This window comes from Maniola jurtina, chromosome 2 (assembly GCF_905333055.1).
Source record: "Maniola jurtina chromosome 2, ilManJurt1.1, whole genome shotgun sequence".
Classification (NCBI taxonomy): domain Eukaryota; kingdom Metazoa; phylum Arthropoda; class Insecta; order Lepidoptera; family Nymphalidae; genus Maniola; species Maniola jurtina.
Window position 1 is genome coordinate 10326461 of NC_060030.1, and position 19811 is coordinate 10346271.

General features: G+C 38.8%; 2 protein-coding genes across 5 annotated transcripts in view; both read right to left on the reverse strand.

Moving 5' to 3' along the window:
• Positions 1–101: 101 nt before the first annotated feature.
• On the reverse strand, positions 102–4760 carry LOC123873293. 3 transcript variants are annotated; one of them, XM_045918101.1, is made up of 5 exons: positions 4698–4760; positions 4339–4510; positions 3513–3684; positions 2487–2634; positions 102–1807 (listed from the first exon to the last, which is right to left on the reverse strand). In XM_045918101.1, the coding sequence occupies exons 2-5, from the start codon at positions 4445–4447 to the stop codon at positions 1190–1192; spliced, it is 1047 nt and encodes a 348-aa protein (XP_045774057.1). In that variant the 5' UTR covers positions 4448–4510; positions 4698–4760; the 3' UTR covers positions 102–1189. The 3 variants fall into 3 exon arrangements, with proteins under 3 accessions (XP_045774057.1, XP_045774048.1, XP_045774066.1); XM_045918092.1 differs by having other exon boundaries at positions 4601–4740; XM_045918110.1 differs by having other exon boundaries at positions 4627–4738.
• A 1635-nt stretch (positions 4761–6395) lies between these two features.
• LOC123876682 (histone-lysine N-methyltransferase, H3 lysine-79 specific) overlaps positions 6396–19811 on the reverse strand; it is a 33695-nt gene continuing 20279 nt past the window's right edge. The window contains exons 6-17 of one of the 2 annotated variants that reach the window (XM_045922988.1): positions 18626–19042; positions 16559–16710; positions 16164–16330; positions 15686–15846; positions 15215–15445; positions 14649–14855; positions 14079–14578; positions 12082–12301; positions 11631–11918; positions 11267–11459; positions 11020–11184; positions 6396–10938 (exon numbers count right to left, since the gene is read on the reverse strand). In XM_045922988.1, the coding sequence (XP_045778944.1) occupies positions 10595–10938; positions 11020–11184; positions 11267–11459; positions 11631–11918; positions 12082–12301; positions 14079–14578; positions 14649–14855; positions 15215–15445; positions 15686–15846; positions 16164–16330; positions 16559–16710; positions 18626–19042 (3045 nt within the window). In that variant the 3' untranslated portion in view covers positions 6396–10594. Of the gene's footprint in view, positions 11185–11266; positions 11460–11630; positions 11919–12081; positions 12302–14078; positions 14579–14648; positions 14856–15214; positions 15446–15685; positions 15847–16163; positions 16331–16558; positions 16711–18625; positions 19043–19811 lie in introns of both variants that reach the window. The other variant, XM_045922980.1, reaches the window with a different exon arrangement.

A 19811-nucleotide genomic window follows, 5' to 3' on the forward strand; every position in this document is an offset into this window, starting at 1 on the left:
TTTCAGTGATTAAGTGCTAACCCAATTTTTATTCTCAAATATGAAAACTCGAACAATTTTGGGAAAAACTATTAATGAGGTAAATATTAAAACAGCAATTGAATTTTTGAATTTGTATATTAATTCATTGTCATTTACAAAACACTGGAACAGTACAAAAATATACTTTCTTTCTCAATTTGCTGAGTTACAATTCGATACTAACTACAGAATTTTAATATGCAAAGCTTAAATCACAATATCTTGCTTGCTTACATATAAGAATATCAAGTGACTAGTGGACTAGTAATAAAATGATAAATACGAATAATCTCAAAAGCTCAATGCAAGCACGGACGGAAGTCTAAAGCTTCGTCCAAACTGTGGTAAATCCGCGCGGAATGCAAGCCGCCGTTGCATCGAGGAGCTTATATAGCAGTATGTAGCGGGATAGGACGCCCGCATATGTTTAGAATTAGCGTCCCATGCGGAATTTGCCAGTTTGACCGAAGCTTAAATGGATTAGAAGATTGGAAGAAAGTGGGACAAAGTGCTAGAGACACGTTTTCTAGGATGGTTTATGATAATATCAACAAAGCTATCTATCGTTTGGGAGTTTTATTTTTAGACACACTTAAAATAATATGAACAATCAGATCTAGAAATAGAGCTTAAAAACTAAAATGAGGCATAATTATTACACCATTTCCTGATTTGCGGATGGGTTGACAGTATTTCGGCTTACGCGGCACCGAAAGCGCCCATTCTATATTTCAATGAGTAGGTAGGTACTTCCCGATTCTCCAATGAGCGTTTCACTCATACGCAAATCGCGAAATGGTGTAAAATATATTTCTAATTTTTATTCTAAATAAATGCAACAAGTATTCCACTTTTCAATATCACAATGCATACAAATGTACGTATTACATTCTCTATCAAATAATAACATAGTATACTTATACAAAATCAATAATTAATAAATTACTCCATCCAAATGCTAACAGAATGACTGATGATGCTCACAACTTCTTAAATGTTACCAACATTATTTTCATTTGTAGTTAGCACTGTCAAGGTCATTATTTGGATGGGTTACATATTTTATAAAATATGCTCTTGTATGGCAAGAGTTACATATAAATATTTAATAAAAATGAAACTTGGTGGGAACAAAATTTTCAACACACCTGAATTGGGTGCTTAGTTATTAGAATTTAATAAGATCTTCGCAAGTGTTATCGGACAGCTTTTCAGTACTAACATTGTTTTCTGACGCTTTGCTACTATCTATATTATTATCTAAAGATCTGGGAGATATCTTTCTTTTAGGTGGTATCGGTGCTACATCAAGGATCCCTATTTGTCCTAAGTTTTGTAATTTCCCTTGATCTGTGAACGACTGCACTTCGGTATTTAGTTCAATGCGTCTCATACTTGGGGATAATTTAGTTCTGACGGGAGGGCTCGGTGCAGCCCTAGAATATGCTGGTCGATTATCAAATATTGATATATCAACGGGATTTAAACTGGTGGTGAAGAATGCGGATGTTTTACTTTTCTCTAGAGCATAACTTTGTGAGTCCTCCTTGGGCTCGTCACGATCAGAATGGTCACTAACGTAGAACCTTGTTTTGGAGTTGTAATCTGATTTTAAATGTCTATGTGTCTGCACGTCAGACTTGCTCCTCTCCAGTGTGAAGGCGGTGGTGTGGAGGTGGCAGCTGAAGGAGCTGGTGCCGGTGGTGCAGGCCGGCACAGTGGAGAAGGGCACAGCCGGAGCCCACAAACATGCACCATCATTTCTTGGCACCAGCAATAGAGGATCCTAGAATTTGAATAACTGTGAGACGTGCGTCACCCGACAGAAGTGAAGCTTCTTACGAAGTACTAAAACCTGTATTCTGTCTGCTCACTCATATAGGCAACAATACGCGCTGCCCAGCCAGTGAGATTCGTTCATTTCATTTACTTTTGGCAGAGAAATAATTTTTCTCCGGAAAGGTTTGCCACTTTAGATGAGATCATAGGAAATACGTCCTATACAAAAACAACAATTTAGTGTTGGTCATTTAAGAGAGTAAACTAAAGTTACATAACAGGCTTCCAAAAATATTACTAAAGGCTGAAACCCACAAAGGTGCATCACATGCACATTTTTGATGCACATTTTGCTCTTAGAAATTGTAATACAAAGTAATGTATGATAGAAGTACACTTTGGAATCTCACATTATTTATCTATTATCTGCTTTATTTATTATTTTAAGGTACGCCCACAGCATGTTCACAAAACACTTTAAAAAAAATACAATAGGTATAGTCTTATTTTGTGTGACATACTTATGGGCACACACAACTCCTGCAGGGAAAACAATATGAACCATAAAGTTGAATAATCTATGTATGCGTCATTCATGAGACACTTCCTTCATAATTATTCAGTTCAGTTACAGTTGCGAATTGTATGTGTTTCAGGCTTCAACGTAGGGCTACATTGATATTTACCTTGCCAGTAATAGAGAACACTTTGGATTGTAGAGTATGCAGTTGGCTTCGCAAGTACTCATAGGAGCACTGGCGGAGCTTCATCACCCACTGCACAACATTGTCTTCACTGCGGGCGGCAAACACATGTCTCTTCTCAGGCTCATCTCTGTGAAGCATTCATAGGAAATCCTGATAATGGCTTAATAACTTATAGGTGTTACAATTCTTGGGGTATGTGTGGCCTAGTTGTGATAACATAATATATTGATTGATTGCAATCATCATTATTAAGCAATGTTCTTCCATGTTGGTAGCTAGATGGGTGACCTGAGATCTTAATTTGTCTTTTCCATTTCCTCTGTCCCAGAGAGAGCACATTAAGCATCGGTCACAGTTATAATCTGACAATAACATCCACTTATTATCTGATTATAACTATAACCTAAGAGTCGAAACTCGAAATCTCGTTCTATTAGTAGAATTGTGTGTGGCTGCAGAAGAATCTGGGAACCCACTGTATTACTATCACAAGAAAACTCTTACCATTATGTAATTAATGAAAAGGGATCACAAACCTCAGCAATGAAGAATATGACAAAAACCCTTAATACCTTAGCTAATGTTTTGACATGAAGATTTACCATCTTTAGCTAATAGTATTTAGTTGTTAAATTCAACTATAAATATTATACTTGTTAAATAAAATATTTTGACTAGAGTACTTATTTAAATTATTTTTGTAGTTTTTATAACTGCCACTGAGTCAAATTTAAGTTTCTGTTGAAGGTTATTTGGCACTTAGAAAATCCATCATATTATAGCTGATTTATTTTAGACTTGGAGAAAATCTGTTTCTTGGAGAAATTCTGAAATTGGACTAGTCACATGGATCTATTATTGGGCTATACTGATGGGCGATACTTATGCATATATCTTCTAAAACTTTTGCTTGTTTCCTCAGGTAAAAGTATAGATTTACCAGTAAATATATCATAGAATATTTTACATTTAATCAGCAACAAGTTTTGATATTATAACACTTACATAAAAGATATTGAAAATGAGAAGGATATGTTTGGTCCATGTTCCATTTGTATTGAGGAGTTCTCCATCACAAACACACCAGCTGGGTTCTTTGTATCAAACTTTCCCATCTCACTGATTTTAAAATAGAATAAATAATTGTTAATAAGGCGAAACCACCTCTCCTTGAACACTGTAACAAATGTTGGATTTAAGTCATTTAATATACTAAACTTCATGATGTTTTTTATCAAAAGTAGCCTACTTTCTGGTCAATCCTCTACTTGTCTGTGAAAATCCCGTGAAAATTGGTTCAGCCGTTCCGAAGATTAGCCCGTTCAAACAGACAGACAGACAAAAACTTCAAAAATATGTGATTCAGTTATGGTACAGTTCAAAATATAACCTAATGAGCTTAATATGAGGTAGTCATTTCGAAATTACAGACAGACACTTCAATTTTATTTATTAGTATAGATTGCCTAGATACCCGAGTCTACAACAGTTTAACTGATTCTGAGGAAATTTGGTACAGTGTCAGCTTATATCCCAGGGACGGACATAGGCTACTTTTTATCCCGGAAATTCAAAGTGTTCCCACGGGATTCCTAAAGACCCATCCGCTTAACCAATTTGTATGAAATTTGGTATCAAGGTAGCTTGTAATTGACATAGGCAACTTTTTATCCCAAAACCAAACAGTTCCCACAGGATCTTTAAAAACCTAAATCCACGCGGATGAAGTCGCGGGCAACCTCTAGTACTTAATATAAATAAAGTGGCCTTAACAATGATATAACGTTTTGGTATTCGGCCGTCATTCCATTGCAAAAATTAAATTACTTACCTGCTTGATTGCGGTAGCTTCCATTTGCCACTTTTTTGTAATTTAGTCTTCCTTCTAAAACACAAGGCTTATCGCTCAAGACAGCGAGTTCTCGAATGTTGCACTTCATTATTGGTAGGAGTTATTTCATTGGTATGTTAAATTGTACTATCATTAACAGTATACTTTTTCTCTGCAAAATGATAATTATTAACTATTTACTTGCTTTACCGTTGAAAACCACACAAAAGAACGCAAGATATTTTTATAACAACAATAATACTATAATAAGGCGAATTATGCCAGTACACCATAGTTTCACACATGTTACGTATGAAAAGCTCACTGTTCAGTGTTCTGGGATTTCTAAAATTATTTACCTTATCCTGGCCCTGGAAATAAATAAATCACATTCACGTAGGTACCTAAAAAAATTAAAACTTGAAGCAAGAAGCAATTTGACAATGACACATGACATGACGGTTATAAACGTAGTGATTACATACTCTTTGATAGAACCCAGAGCCGTAAAACCAGTAATAAAAAAAAATTGCCTCGGCCCGGTGCCCATAGATTATCTACTAGAGTTTGGCTAATGAAAGATGACACTCGGCTTTTTTCCAAACTTTTTAGTGGGCAACCCTAAAATTATATTATATTTTTTCTAAAACCATGTCTCTTAATAGCACAAAGCTCTTATTATATTACGATTGTGAGCGATACGATATTACATGTGATTATGATATGATATAATTTGTGATTTTAACACAACACATGTTTTCTTTGATAATAAAACTGGAAAATGTATCAGGGACATCAACGTGCCCGTGAATCGAACCCCCAACCCCTTGATGAGGTCTAAAAACGTAGAGGTTTGTAAAAACACGAGATGTGTGAAAACATTACTATGCTGTAAAAGAAAAATTAAATAATTGCAAGTATCAAATTGAGTTATTCAAATTTTTTCACTATTATTTTGGGGATGCCCTCCGATTTTTTTTTAAAGCCGGGCGATTTCAGTCTCATCTTTCATTAGCCAGACTCTATATCTGTGCTCTATATTACGGTGCCCATAGATAATATACTAATAACGGTGCCCATGCCATCTAGTATTCCGAAGATGTTCCGAAGTCCTCACAAGAGCGCTAAAAAAGCGTTGAGTCATACCGTTGTACTAGTAGTTGTAAGAAGTTTCATATTATGTCGCTGACAATATAACACTGCGCGATAAAAGAGCGTCGCGTTAAAAAAAGCGCTGATATGGGAATGCACTTGTTCTATTTGGACGTTAAAAAAACCAAATGGTAATAATAAAATCTTATTCCGCCCACAAACTCAATCTTTATTATATTAATAATTATAGTTTAATGTTTACAAGAAGACATACTTTTTACGACAATCATGTGGAACGAAACATCGAATCTCGAATATCGAATGACAGAAAAACATCCTACAAAAATAGAACATTATTTTTGTCTTAAGTTTTTCTTGATGTAATGAGATTACATATATTATGTTCCAATACATCCATGAATACATGAGACGTACAAAAAAAGTTTCTGAACGTTTCATGAGGAATACAATTTGTATTTTTAGCAATGGCGCGCTTTTCGAGCGAGTGAGATGGATGATAATGGATCCCAGTGTAAAGTTATATAGCCCAGTAAAAGTTAAAGTAAAATAAGCCATTGTATAAATATACATAACTAGATTATGGTTTGAAAAATATTTGAAAAATTTTGCGAGATAAAAGTAGCTTACTTCCATTTTCCTTCATGCAAACTACCAAGATAGTGTAATCAATAATCACTACTAGCCGATGCCCGCGACTTCGTTCGCGTGGATTTAGGTTTTTCGAAATCCCGTGAAACTCTGATTCTCCGGAAAAAAAGTAGCTTATGTGCTAATCCAGGATGTTATCTATCTCCATTCCAAACAGCCAAATCAGTCTAGTACCTAGTTTTTGCGTGAAGAAGTAACAAACATACACACACACACACATACAGACGAACTTTCGCCTTTATATACGTAATATTAGTGTGATGAGATTTGTGACAGGAACAAAGTATAAACACATATTCATATAATTACTCATTTATTTTTAACTTTTAGTACAAAATAAAACTAGTACACAGGGATACATCTCAAACCTAGTATTTGCAATGTTGAAAAGTCCGAGGCTTACGACAATAAGTCTTCTCATTTGTACTATTTTAGACACTAACGTCACACTGATTAGCTCTTTCCCCATTAAAAAAAAAGTTAGTCAAAACTGAATAATGTAATCGATCTTTGAGTCAATCTTGTAATGCTTAATTGAATGCCAATACACATCGTACCAGTAGTACACTGGTACTTCAAAACCGATTTATATAAGCTACCTTATTATACAAATACACAATTTTGAGGTTTGGAGCGGCATTGGTGAGTTTCAGGCACAATCAAACCTGTGCACTCCAATGTTCAAAATACATGAACGACTTTAATAATCCTTTAGAGTGGTGCTTCTGAGTAAAATAGGCCTAAAAAGGTATGATGCTGTATTATAATATAACAAAGATATTGGATCATTAGAGTGAGTAGCAAGTCGTCCATGTATTAAAAACATAATAATATCTAAATTCCCATTCATTAAACGCAATTTTTATCGGTCTTAAATAATAATTAATTATATCATTGCTCGTGTATTTCATTAGTTGACACTAATATTTAATGTTATATTCTTGACAAATTCTTACTTACAATGTAATAGTGCACCAAATGGATATGGACATTAATTAAAAAAGGTCAAAAATATTCTTCACAATACGCAAAATCATAATCTATCAGTTGATAAAAACTATCTAATCAATTCTAGCGTTAATCTACGAATTTCTTGCACAATAAAATGAATTAAAAGTATAACACCATAATGCCCATACCCTATACAATTTTTACTAGTACTATACACCTTATTTGATATTTCATGACCAATTGGGTATTTTAGTAACATTTCATTAATAAATAATTACTTAATTTTATGTAAGAAAAAATTACAAGCCATTCTTAAAAAAATAAGATGGGCACAACATACAACCAACTAATAACTATTTTGCTAAATAAATATGCAAATATTTTCTATGATTTAAATAAGTACATGTCCACTAGCAATTTTGCAAAAACATTATAAAATATAAATATGAATTAGTATCAAATTAAATTAATAAATTATAGTGAAATCATCAAAAATTAAAGAAAATCCTATTACATATTATGAACGTTACAGTAGTTAATGTATGTATATAAAAGCCTTATTGCTAAAAAGGCGGATAATCTTCGTGAGCGACAATATAATATGACCATGACAGATTTTATTACGTTATATAACAAACTTGAAGAAATCAGAGTTATATTAAAGTTAAAATTATCAATTTGAAAGTGTGTAGACCCTGTTCTAGCAACGACTACTATATAATTTCTGAATGTGGCTTATCTGCATGTATTATTATTTATATAGTATAATATTATTAGTAAGGCATTTGATTTGACCGCGTATCATTGCATTGCTTCATTTTTTTCTTTTCAATTTGTGGCTGTAAACTAATATGTGCATGTGTTATGTAAGGTAATGAATTGATTTCACACGATTTTGATGATTGATACACTCTCTCATTATTTCGAAGAAGAAGTGCAAGGCCTAAAAATGAGTAAAAACGAGTATCAAAATGTCATCATAATGGTTAATGTTTTGCTAAAATAAATCTACCTGTGACATGTTAGGAAAACCTGCAGCACGAGCAGAGTCACAGCACTGCACAAGTCTCTCGCGGCTTTTGCAGCGCTTTGTCGATTGACGCGCAAAATCTTCCGCACTGATTGTGCTTGAACTGTTAAAAGTATATTTTAGAATTGCTAGAGCAACCGCCGAGTTTCTTACTGGTACTTCTCGGTAGGAAAGGCATTCCGAACCAGTGGTAGATTCTCTTGACGATTCAAAAGTACTTGTAAAAGTCTAATTGAATAAAAATATTTTGAATTTGAATTAAGATGATTACATGAATCACGCTAAACCGAAAAAATGATCTTTTGATTAAAATTACCGAAGCTTACGATATTAGTGATAAAGTCAAGTGTATAGATATCGAAAGACAATTTAGTTAAAAAATTAAATCGAAACCAAAAATGTTTCAGACTGCTCCCGTTCGGTCAGTTACCACAGCGTTATTTAAACACTATATCTAATTAATAAGTCTGTAAAAACGATTTTCGTATTTGCTGATGGCTCCGGCGGCTCGCGCCTCATCTCGGATAACGAGGCCAAATGACCAGTCTGGTCTGCACTGGTAAGGGCCAAAGTACTTTAGGAATAATGTTTTTCCTTTTGACACAGCAGACACGCTAATTAAAACGCTAGTTATTATAAAGTTTCATGTCACTAATGTAGATACATCATCATAGTATCCATCGATACCTATAAGCAATAATAAGCTGTCTCAAAATAATAAAATTTTGAAGGATATTCGTATTTTTTAACTATATATTTGACAAGTTGAAAGTTAATAATATATCTAAGCATAATATAGCTACTTTACTGCTATACGGCTACTATAATTTACTTGATTTTTTTACAAGATCACATCACGTCAAATTAATACAAAATTTTAGTTTAAAAACCCCTTTTTGGCACAACTTACAAAACTATATTTCCTGTTGTGGTTTTAAATTTTATTTATACATTCATAATTATCATGATAAAATCTGGTTGTTTGGTTCGATCTATGTTCTAGATTGTTTATTTATTGTTTTACATATATTAGGACTGATATTAGAGCGTGAACTTCGCGCATCAATCAAAACTATTACCATGAAATGATTTTAAACATATTACGCCCATATATTTTCAGCTCCCCGTCTTACCCTGTATTATGTACTTAGAATTGTGAAGAAGAATATGTTATCAATAAAAAAATCTTTTTTTGGAATGACACAGTGTGTGACTTCTTATCCAATAATACAATAATTAATAATTATTTTTATCAATAGGTATAACAATTGATAAAATAAAATAGAGAAAATCACGCCAAAATATATGTAAAAGAATAAATTAGTGTTATTTCAAATTTCTAGGGAAAATGTGTAAGACACTTTATATGGCGTTTCGTGAACAAGAGATTTCCTTCAGTGGAATTGGTTCTTAGGACTCGGTGAAGATTCAAGAAGTGGAGGCATCAAGATTTTTGATGTAAATTTTGGGGCAGGTAAAGCGCTATTTCGATACCAACATCAGTTAAGCTACTCCGCCAAGTCGATGATACACAAATAATAAAATTTTCGAATAAATCGGGAGTGCTGAATTCATTAAGGAATTATATTGGCACTATTCAGAAGAGAAAACCGGTAAAATTGAGGTTTTCTGGTTTTTTGATATGCATATTTCAAAAGAAAAAATCATTTTCTTGTTGATTTGCTGTTTCTTTTGCTTGAACTCCTAGATATCCTTACCCTAAAACTCACATAAAAAATCTTGATTGCTCTACTCTTTATCTGCTTTGCCTGTGATCAATCCTACCAAAAGAAAACAAATACCTTTTCGTCTTGTACAGATAGGGGTAGGATCAGTAAGTGTCATGATATTTTTACAATATCGCCCTAATTGTTCACTTATCACATATTTACGTAAACAAGTGGATACAATATGAACGACGATGCTTAATTAATTACACAATTAACTATATTGCTGAACGTTGTTACCATTTACTTTGTTGTAACAGAAATGTGTCATTAAGGCAGCGGTTATGTTCAAAAAGTAAAATTTTCTAATTACTGTTTTATTTACAAATTTCACACAAAACAAGTTTCTTCGCACCACCTCGAGCTTGCGATTTCTCAAAGATATGATTGACATTATTCAGCCTGAGCTTTCCATAAACATAAAAAAAAAACACAAAAACAACAAACATCCATCGAACGTACGACCGATACGAGAACGAATCATGTATTTCGAACACTAACAGCTAAATGAACACATGAAATACAAATCCGTCGCGGCGCGATAGACGTCCGGCGCCCCGGGAGAACGGCGACATACAACCTAATATTAAATAATTACAATTCTTAAACATAAAATAAACTCATTATTATACATAATTACATTATATATTCGAAAAAAATTAACAAAATCGATAGTCAACATCCGGGAGGAACTCCGGGCGGCAGTGTGAGGAGTCGCACGGCGCTAGGACGCGGCGACGGCCGCGTGCGAGAAGTGGCACTCGTCGCAACGCTACATGCGCGGGCGTCACATCGGCGGCCGCTCCCAGTCCACGGGCGCGGGCGGCGGCGCGCCGCTCCACGCGCCCCAGCGCTCGCGCCGGAAGAAGCGCTTCTTGAAGTGGTGAGGCGCCTGCGGCGACGGCGAACGCGCGGCCGCGGCCGGCGCCGCGCGCGTCCCGCCCGCCGCGCCCTCCGCGCGCGCCGCCTCGCCGTGCCCGATGCCCGAGTCGGGCGACGTGTTGCACGCCTCGTCCGAGCGCCGCCGCTTGTCCTCCATGGCGGTCGACGCGAACGAGATGATCTGGTCGAATCGGAACGCTATCCGGTCTTGCCACTTGCTCTCCTCGACCTCCTCGCCGCCCTCGCCTTCTGCAACGGGGAGAGGGTCCGTGAGCTCGGCTCGCCGGTCGCCCAGCGCGAGCGAGCCGAGCGCTCGGACGCGCGCCTCACCTGGCGGCCGCGCGGCGTCGGGGAACTCGTCGACGAGCGGCGTGGAGGAGTTGGAGTGCGGGTCGACGGACGGCGTGCGGCGCCGCGTCGCGTCCTCGCCGTCGCCCGCGCGCCCCCGCCAGTACTCCGACGCCAGAACGCGCGCTTGGAGACACGCAGCCAGCCCTGTCCGAGTAAAAAGCGATCGTTAGAACCGGCTCAACATCGACGTACCGAAGAAACGGTTGACTCGTTAACGCACGCGTACCCTCGAGCGGCTGGTGCGGGGGCTCGTGGTAGCGCGCGCTCATGTTGACGGTGGCGTTGATGATGCTCTGGTTGGATATCTCCAGCGTGCGTTCGATCTCGCCGTTGACGAGATCCCCGATGGTTCGCGCGCCTGGCGTCGCCAGTCTCTCTTGTGATAAGTGTCGTCGAAGCGCCAGTTTCGCCGGTGATACCTACGACGAAAATGTACAAATGTACAAAAACAAAATACATATGTATCTTTTAGATCAATATAAAAATCAAACTAGAAATAGGTAAATAAATGAACACGCTTTCCTCAGAAATCTGGAACAATCATAATGTAATTCAAATGGAAAGAATTAATAAATTAGTGGATTGTGCACCTGCGTGTAATCCGGCTGTGGCGCGTGGTGGTGACGCAGGTCGGACGCGTGCGGCCGGCGCTCGTAGCCGCAACGCTCGCGCCGCACGTCACGCAGCTCGCGCGGGTCGCGCAGCTCACGCACGTCGCGCGGGTCGCGCAGATCGCGCACCGTGCGCAGGAAGGGCGAGGCGGGCGCGGAGGCGACCGCCGTGCGCGGCGCGAATGAGTTGTGCGGGGCGCCGGCTATGGCCGCCGGCCGTACGTAGCCGTTGGCGTACGCGTGATTCGCTACCGGTTGCCGCGGCGGCTGTAACGCCACAAATTATATTAAATTGGATAAATATACGAAATATGCTGAGTAGCTACACTAGATGCTACACGTGGAAGGTAACTTTTCGGTTTTTCTTGGACTTTAAGTACTATTAAAGGTAGTGTGCAACTAATGCGCAAATTAGTGAACCGGGCCTCACCTCGAGGCGCGACGCCTTGCGCTGCTCCTGGTCCTCGTTGAGCACGGACGTGATGATGCTCTTGAGCCTGTCCTCAAAGTTGATGACCTTGGGCGACTCCTGCACCTTGGCGACCACGTTGAGCGGCTTCTGCACCTTGCCCGGCGAGTGTCGCGGCAGCGGCAGCGGCGCTGGCCGTTGCGCCGACACCTGCGCGCGGTGCACTTGCAACGTCTTTGATCTATACAGGAAATTTACAATACATGAAACAGCTTGCATATCCACTCAGAATAACAGCAGTTTTAACATAAGTATAAGCTGACTTTTCAATAAAAAATTTAAGCTCAAGTAACATTGCGGAAGAGCGAAGCAAAACGCCGCCCAGAGTACCATATTAACACTGAACTTTATACTACCACTAGAGGATGCCCGCGACTTCGTTCGCGTGGATTTAGGTTTTTAAAGATCCCATGGGAACTGTTCGATTTTGGGGATAAAAAGTTGTCTATGTCAACTAAAAGGACCCAAGCTACCTTGGTATCTTCATACAAATCGGTTAAGCGGATGGGTCTTTGGGAATCTATTGGGAATGCTTTGATTTTCCGGGATAAAAAGTCTAGCCTATGTCCTTTCCCGGGATGTAAGCTAATGCTGTACCAAATTTCGTCAAAATCAGTTTAAACTGTTGGGCCGTGAAAAGGTAGCAGACAGACAGACACACTTTCACATTTATAATATTAGTATGGATGAATATTCAAAGCCAAAACAAAAAGGGGTGCGGATACGCGCATAGACTAGAGAAATTAACTGTTTAATTTGTGTCTCAGAAATATAAGCAGATAAGTTCAGTTTACATTGCAATATTTAAGAAAAGACTAGAATTCTTCCACAATGTTACTCTGCTTCAATAAACTGGATAAAGGTAAATAAAGTAAGTGACATCAAGTATCTTACAATTTCAGGCAATCACAGAATCTAGAACTAACTGATTTATTTAGTGAGAAGACCCTAGTTTCAACAATTCAACGTTGAGACCATCTATTCCTTCTGCTTAAAAGAAACTTATCATGCTCTAACTTTGCATAACAACAACAATTAGAAAGTAACTTGGTTCAATATATTATACCCTAAGCTTTATCACGGGAAGAGTTCCATTTCTCTTTTCCATGTTTGGACTAGTACTCAACTCCATGAATTTCAGACCTAAAATTTTTAAAAATTTCACACTTAACTTGGATAAACAAAAACGTTTATTTAATTAGTCAATACTATCTATATTTAATCATTATTTTTTGACTAAACAATCTATACATTCAGATTGATTTTCGATAGTGAAGTGAGCTGATGAGCTTTGTTGAAACATGTAATAGATTTGATATTTTTTAAAGTAAGCCTTGACAGCAATCACACCTGATGGTAAGTTATGGTGTGGCCCAAGGTGAAGCTCAATTGACTAGTACATTCCTATTCAATCTTGATTCAAAGATGATATCACAGATGGTTGGTCAAATAGAATTAATTACCTTTATAGATTTATTGGTTTAATATTCGAGATTAACAAATACGACACCAATGCCTGAGTACTTGAGTTTTAGGCATTACTGATCAAAGCCTTACATTGCTGTTATTGACACTGAAACATACATGAATTTTACTGCTTTGTTGCTGCTACTACAAAGTTAATTCAATTAATACATTCTCAATAAAATTATATTATTCTAATATTATAAATTTGTAAAATTTGTAAGTTTGTTGTTGGTAGGAAGTAATCTCTGGAACTACTGAACCGATTTTGAAACTTCTTTTACTAGTAGAAAGCGACATTATTCCAAAGTGACATAGGCTATATTATTATTATATTTTTATAAAAAATTTGAGATCCCTACGAAAATTATAAATAAGCTAGTCACCCGAAGCCAGGGCGGGTCTCTAGTCAAAACTAATATCTTAAAGAAAGATTTTTTTTGTTTTATTATACATATATAGTCACAATTTCAGAAAGATAGAGTAAGATTTACCTGTGGTCCATATGTCTGTCAGGATCCCTCACGTAACCATTAACAATAACATTGGGTTTCGTTATCTTCCCCGCTTCAATCTGTCGCCCCGTCTCTAATATCTTTTGCGCGAGCAGCTCCGGGTTCTGCTCCTCGATCTTGCCGACGTCCGGCACGTCGGGCCACTCCTGCGACCGCGACCTGTGCTCCCGCGCCTTCCGCGGCTTGTTGTTCACCGTATGCGGCTTGACGGTCGCCACGGGAACCGTCGGAGTTATGACCTTCTGCTGCTCGCTCGCCCTCTCCATCTGCACGATCTCATTCTGTAGGTGGCCCACTTGCGCGTGCAGCCGCTTACGATGCGCCAGCGTGGCCGATATCTCCCTCAGTATACAGTCGTGGGCTACGCTCTGCGTGATCTCCGCGTCCGGGGGTATTTGCCCAAGCTGTCTGTACTTTTCGGTTATTTCAAAAGTTCTCTGCTTCACCAACATCGCCTGTTCGGCCTCTATGCTATTCACCTGAAATCATTTTTATCATGAGCAACATAACTGTTGAACAGAACGGTAGTAAAATGTTGCAATAACTAACCTGAGCTTGCAGTTTGCTGGCCTTGCTCTGCAGTTCCTTGTGGCGGCCCACGATCTCCTTGGCTTTGGCCAGCAGGTCGACGGTGTTGTTGGCGTGGATGCCGAGCTCGCACATGCGCGCCTTCAGGAGAGCCACACTGTCGCTAATCAACACGTTGATCTGCTTGTCTAACTGCGACGCCCGCGATTTCAGCTTCTGATTTCTTTCCTGTTTAATCATAAATAAAAATCTATAAGGTATTGTTAAAATTCACGATTTGTATTATGATTACCAGCCTAACACAAGGAACCCAAAATTCATAACCATATCCTTTACATCAAAATCTGCCAACTAGGGTTTACAAATTTTTGTTTTAGTTGACATTTTGGTCAATCCAGACCAAATCTACTCAATCTAGTTCAATAAAATTTGGCCTTAGGTGAACTTAAATGTGTCTAACCTCATCAAACCCAGTCTGACACAATCTGGCTCTATATCTCTATCTGATCAGTACCAATGTGCCTGTTGCATATGGATACACTTTCATAATCAGCACCCTGAGCAACCATGCGGCTTGGCTCACTAACCTTCTCCTTGTCGATCTGGTGCCGCACATCGTTGGCGTAGTCGGGCGTGGTCATGCGGCGCAGCATCGCGAGGTACTGGTCGCGGAACATGTCGAGCAGCAGCTGCAGGCTGTAGGGCGCGTGCGGCGCGCGCGGGATGTCCAGCTCCGAGTGCAGGCGCTCCGCCGGCTGCAGCGCCACGCCCAGCGCCGACAGACGCTGCTCCACGCAACCCGGCGGCGGCGCCGTCACCTGCATGCGATTATCATTATGACAACGCTTCTCCCTCAATGAATACTTCCTATCAATTTCGACAAATATGCTTGTTTTAGCACTCGTTGCTTGCACGAATATCATTATTGACGTTTGCGATTAGTTTTTTAAACATGAAGTGTCAGTTCAGAAGTGATCATTTCGATTTATAATTTCGGCGATGCGGTTTCAAGTAGTCGGACTGCACTGTGAGTGTAAGTGTAGGTTGAAGGCACTCACGGCGCCGTTGTGCAGCGTGGAGGCGAGCGTGGTGGAGTGCAGCAGGTCGAGGCCAGCGATGGCGGCGGGCGCGGCGCGGCGCCGCTTGGCGCGCGCGGGCGGCCGCCGCCGCACGCTGCCCGCACTCGCGCTGCGCTTGTTTGTCGTGCGACGATTGCGATCTGAAAATCGCGTTTAGTATCTCTAATGCTACTGCTAATGTTACTGTGAGATCTTCCCTTAGGCTATTAACAATTATATTATTATTTTTGTATAAAGTTATTTTAATATATTTTCTCCTTAAACCATTTTGTTTCAGAATTACAGTATATTTTACTATGGAAAACTTAAAAGATCTTCGTGACTACTTGTTATTGTCTATAACTTTGGTCAGCAAACAGTAACCCATATCATAGACAATCATAAAAAACTTTGAAATTAACATTTTAGTAAGAAAAGAAAATGAAATGTTAAATAAAAGATAGGTTGCAGCACTGACTCGAGTGAGGCGACGAGGCCCAGGGCGCGCCCCACTCGCGCGGCGCGGGCTCAGGCCCGGGCGGCTCGTCCGTCTCGCTGGACTCCTCCTCGCTCTCGTCGCTCGAGCGCTGCACCGCGCGCCGCTTGGCCGCCGCGGCGCGCGCACGCGTCCTGCCCCCTTCACCCCTAGGGAACAGATAGTCTACTTAGCAAATGCTCTCAACTGTTATAATGCATCAGGGACATAGTAGACAAAACGACTAATTCTGCTATACACAATCTCTAACTTAATTGACTGGATGAAATCTAGTGCTATTCAACAACAAGAATTCGAGGAGAATTTGAGCGAAAACACATCTTAAATCTGGTCGGTCTTAAGCTTGTTGTTCCTTGTGAAAGTAGAGGTTCGGTTACCTGACGGGTCTGGGTCTGGCGAGCTTGCGGCGCCGCTCGGGCAGGGAGCCGGTGCTATGGTTGCTGTTCCCGTTGAGCAGGTCGGGTGTGGGCTGGCGCGTGGGCGGCGCACTCGCGTTGCGCTTGCCCTCCGCCTCGTCGCCCTGGCAGCCCTGCGCACAACGCACGACCTCACGCACTGGCACTGAGCGCACTGTGCCTGTTACTGCATATTGCACAGGGGGCCAGTAACAGCGGCAAAGCGAGTACTCTACAGTTGAGGAGCTAGCGAACAGAACCAGACTAGTCATCTTTTATAAGATATACTGGAGCGAAGGCGTGGTTAACTGCTATTGGCGACATCGTGAACAGCAAAATTTAAATATATAGTTAAAAAATGTTTCATGTTTTAAACTGTTAAAACCACTCAATATAATTTTGTGAACTTAGTTTAGACGCTTGCAAATAATTTCATAAATGATTTTTGTACTACCCACTTTGTGTACTTTGGCATACACACGGGTGGACAGCCTGCGGGCCTTATCGTTTGGGGCGTCAGGCCGTACGGATCTCTCATCTCAGTGTGAATCAATAACAATAAAATGAAGTGCGGTAAACTCACTTTTGGTTGTAATGGATGATGTTGAAAATTGTAACATCAACAATCATACTAACGCCATGCTCAAAGTCTTGTAAAAATAGCCTCAAAATTATGTTTTTAAACAAACCGGATTAGTCCAATATTAAAGATCTTAAAATTAAAGTTCTATCAAATTGAATTTCCTTGACTAGTCTGGCTCCTCAATTGGCTTCAGGAAAAAGAATGTTTGACCTTTAACCTCCAAAGTGGGCATTACATCGATCTAATGCGAATTTGTTCGTCAGTGAACCTTCTGCTTTTATGAACAAACATCCCCTTCACAAACGTCCAGTACTCCCTATTTTATCTACCGCTAATGAATTGTGCTCCACGAAAGTAGAACTAAGATGGTGCTGCCTGCACTAATTAGGCCTGGCCTTGCGATGACACTTTTTTGTCCCTGAACTGCAATTTAGATGATACCTTACAACAGCACAGTAGTAGAACTACAGCAATCGATAGAACTTGAGTATATCAATTGAGTCAAACTAGACAGCTCCAATTCAAGAATAATTCCTATCCTCTCTAAACTTTTAAGAAATAAATTCTATTACTTTTTACGATGACAACGTTTGAGCAAAAGTATTAATCGGATAAAAGTAAATAAATTCTTGTGATTTCCTCTTTTGTTTTGTTTATTGCTCTACCTTTATTATCTTTTGGCCCCATATGAAATAGACACTAAGGGTTTTTATATCACAAGTAAATATATTGTGGCAATAGTAATAATACTAATGATATTTCTTGTATATTAATGAATGATAATAATCAATATATGATATGACATAAAAATCCAAAGATAGAAACATAACAAGTAACTATATTAATTAGAGTATAACATAAATGATCATATTACCATGTATTTGAAGTATGCGCGATAAATAAAATACATATGAATAGTTCATAAGTAATTAGAAATCGGTATTAATACATAAAAGATAATTTATATAATTCAAGTATAATATTATTATGATAGAAATCGTAAATAAGTGGTATCTGGTATTGATTGTATTAACATGATATATTATGTACATGGAAATAGAGTTAATATATTTAGTATAAATTAAAAACTGACATTATTTTTAACTTTTGTGCATTTTTGGAAATATGATTTTGATAAACCTAAACCTAAAGGACTATTGGACATATCCACATAAAACTTTAAACAGCTGGCTTAGAATCTGAGATATTGCATGTAGGTTTTCTCTATGATATAGACCCCCACTGAGAAAGTATTTTAATAAATTCCACTCAAATGACCAAGGGAGTTAGCTAGTTATAAATAATTGTTCGTTTTATATAAATATCATGGTGATATAATAACTATTACCACAGCATGGTGACTTATACTTACATTTCTTTAGTACATATACATTAAAATACATAGTAATGTGAACAGATACGGTTTGCAGTGATGAATACGATCTAAAACAGACCCTTGTGCTGACCTTGAGTTTAGGATTTTTCAGTCTTTGAAAGTATCTCTCCAATTTGGTCCTATCTATGATGTGTAAGTAGTAGGAGACCGGCTTGCCCGTCCACGAGACGGAGCCCTTGAGCGGCGACATCTCGCTCACGTGCATGATGGTGCCGATGTCGCTGAGGTTCCTGTCCGTGATGCGAAAGTTGAGCGGACAGAAGCTCTTGGACGACACAATCTTGGCGCCGTCCTTCAGGTCCGCAAAGCGCTCCTTGAGCTGGTGGTCTACGTGCGGCCCGAACGCGAAGTTGTTCACGAACACTATGGTGGCAGAGTTTATTTTCTCTCGATGCTCGTCCATTAGGAAATCGCCTTTTATCAGTTTGTACTCCCCAAACTTTTTGCCATACCATTTCATCCACGTTCTAAAATATGCATCCATACTCTGCGAATTGAACAACATGTTATAAGTACAGTTTTAAAGAGGTTATGTTTAAAGATTTATTCGAATTATTAAATTTGTCATGTCACATATTATATGTATATAACTATTATTTATTTGGCCATTTAGTTCCAGAAAACTGGCCTAATTAAACCAGAGACTGTGAGAGGAAGTTTGTGGACAGATTTGCTATATAGTGTGACAGTTTTGGATAGATTAGATAATAATTTTCTAGTGTAAGCATTAACCTGCCTATCAATAACAGCTATTGATAACCTCAATTTAAACAGGTCAGTAGATTTTTTATATTTGAACAAAAATAATAAACTAACATACAATTCAGAAATACAAATGTTTAGGTTTAGTAGTTTAAAACATCACCATATTGCTAAAGAATACTTAAAAATAGTTTATTATAGGTTATGCCAGGCTGGACTCATTTGGGCACGTGACCAAAGAAATACCTACGGCGACGCGCCTCCTAGAGGGCATCATACGCATAACTTATTTCTTCTAAAAGAAAGAGAGATATAAAAGTTACGATAGAAAGAGAGATGAATATTTTTAGACAAGCAGCGTTGTACGATCTGAATTGCACTTTATTGCGTCGCAACAAGTCGCTATTTATTTAACCCTTTTTGCGAAGTAATCCTGGAAGGTACTATTAAGTATTCTGTGGTTATACTCCCTCGGCTTTGGCCGTGTAAAGTTTGAATCAAGTGCTATTTAGGATATACCAATTTAGATCAAAATTAGCAATAATATTTAAGCC

Bases quoted from the DNA above. Each gene is read 5' to 3' on its own strand.
- LOC123873293 (XM_045918101.1), bottom strand. From the start codon at position 4,447: ATGAAGTGCAACATTCGAGAACTCGCTGTCTTGAGCGATAAGCCTTGT. The intron at 3,685-4,338 runs GTAAGTAATTTA...CATTTGTTACAG, and splicing joins AAGCTACCGCAATCAAGCAG to TGTTCAAGGAGAGGTGGTTT. The intron at 2,635-3,512 runs GTAAGTGTTATA...AATGCTTCACAG, and splicing joins TCATTTTCAATATCTTTTAT to AGATGAGCCTGAGAAGAGAC.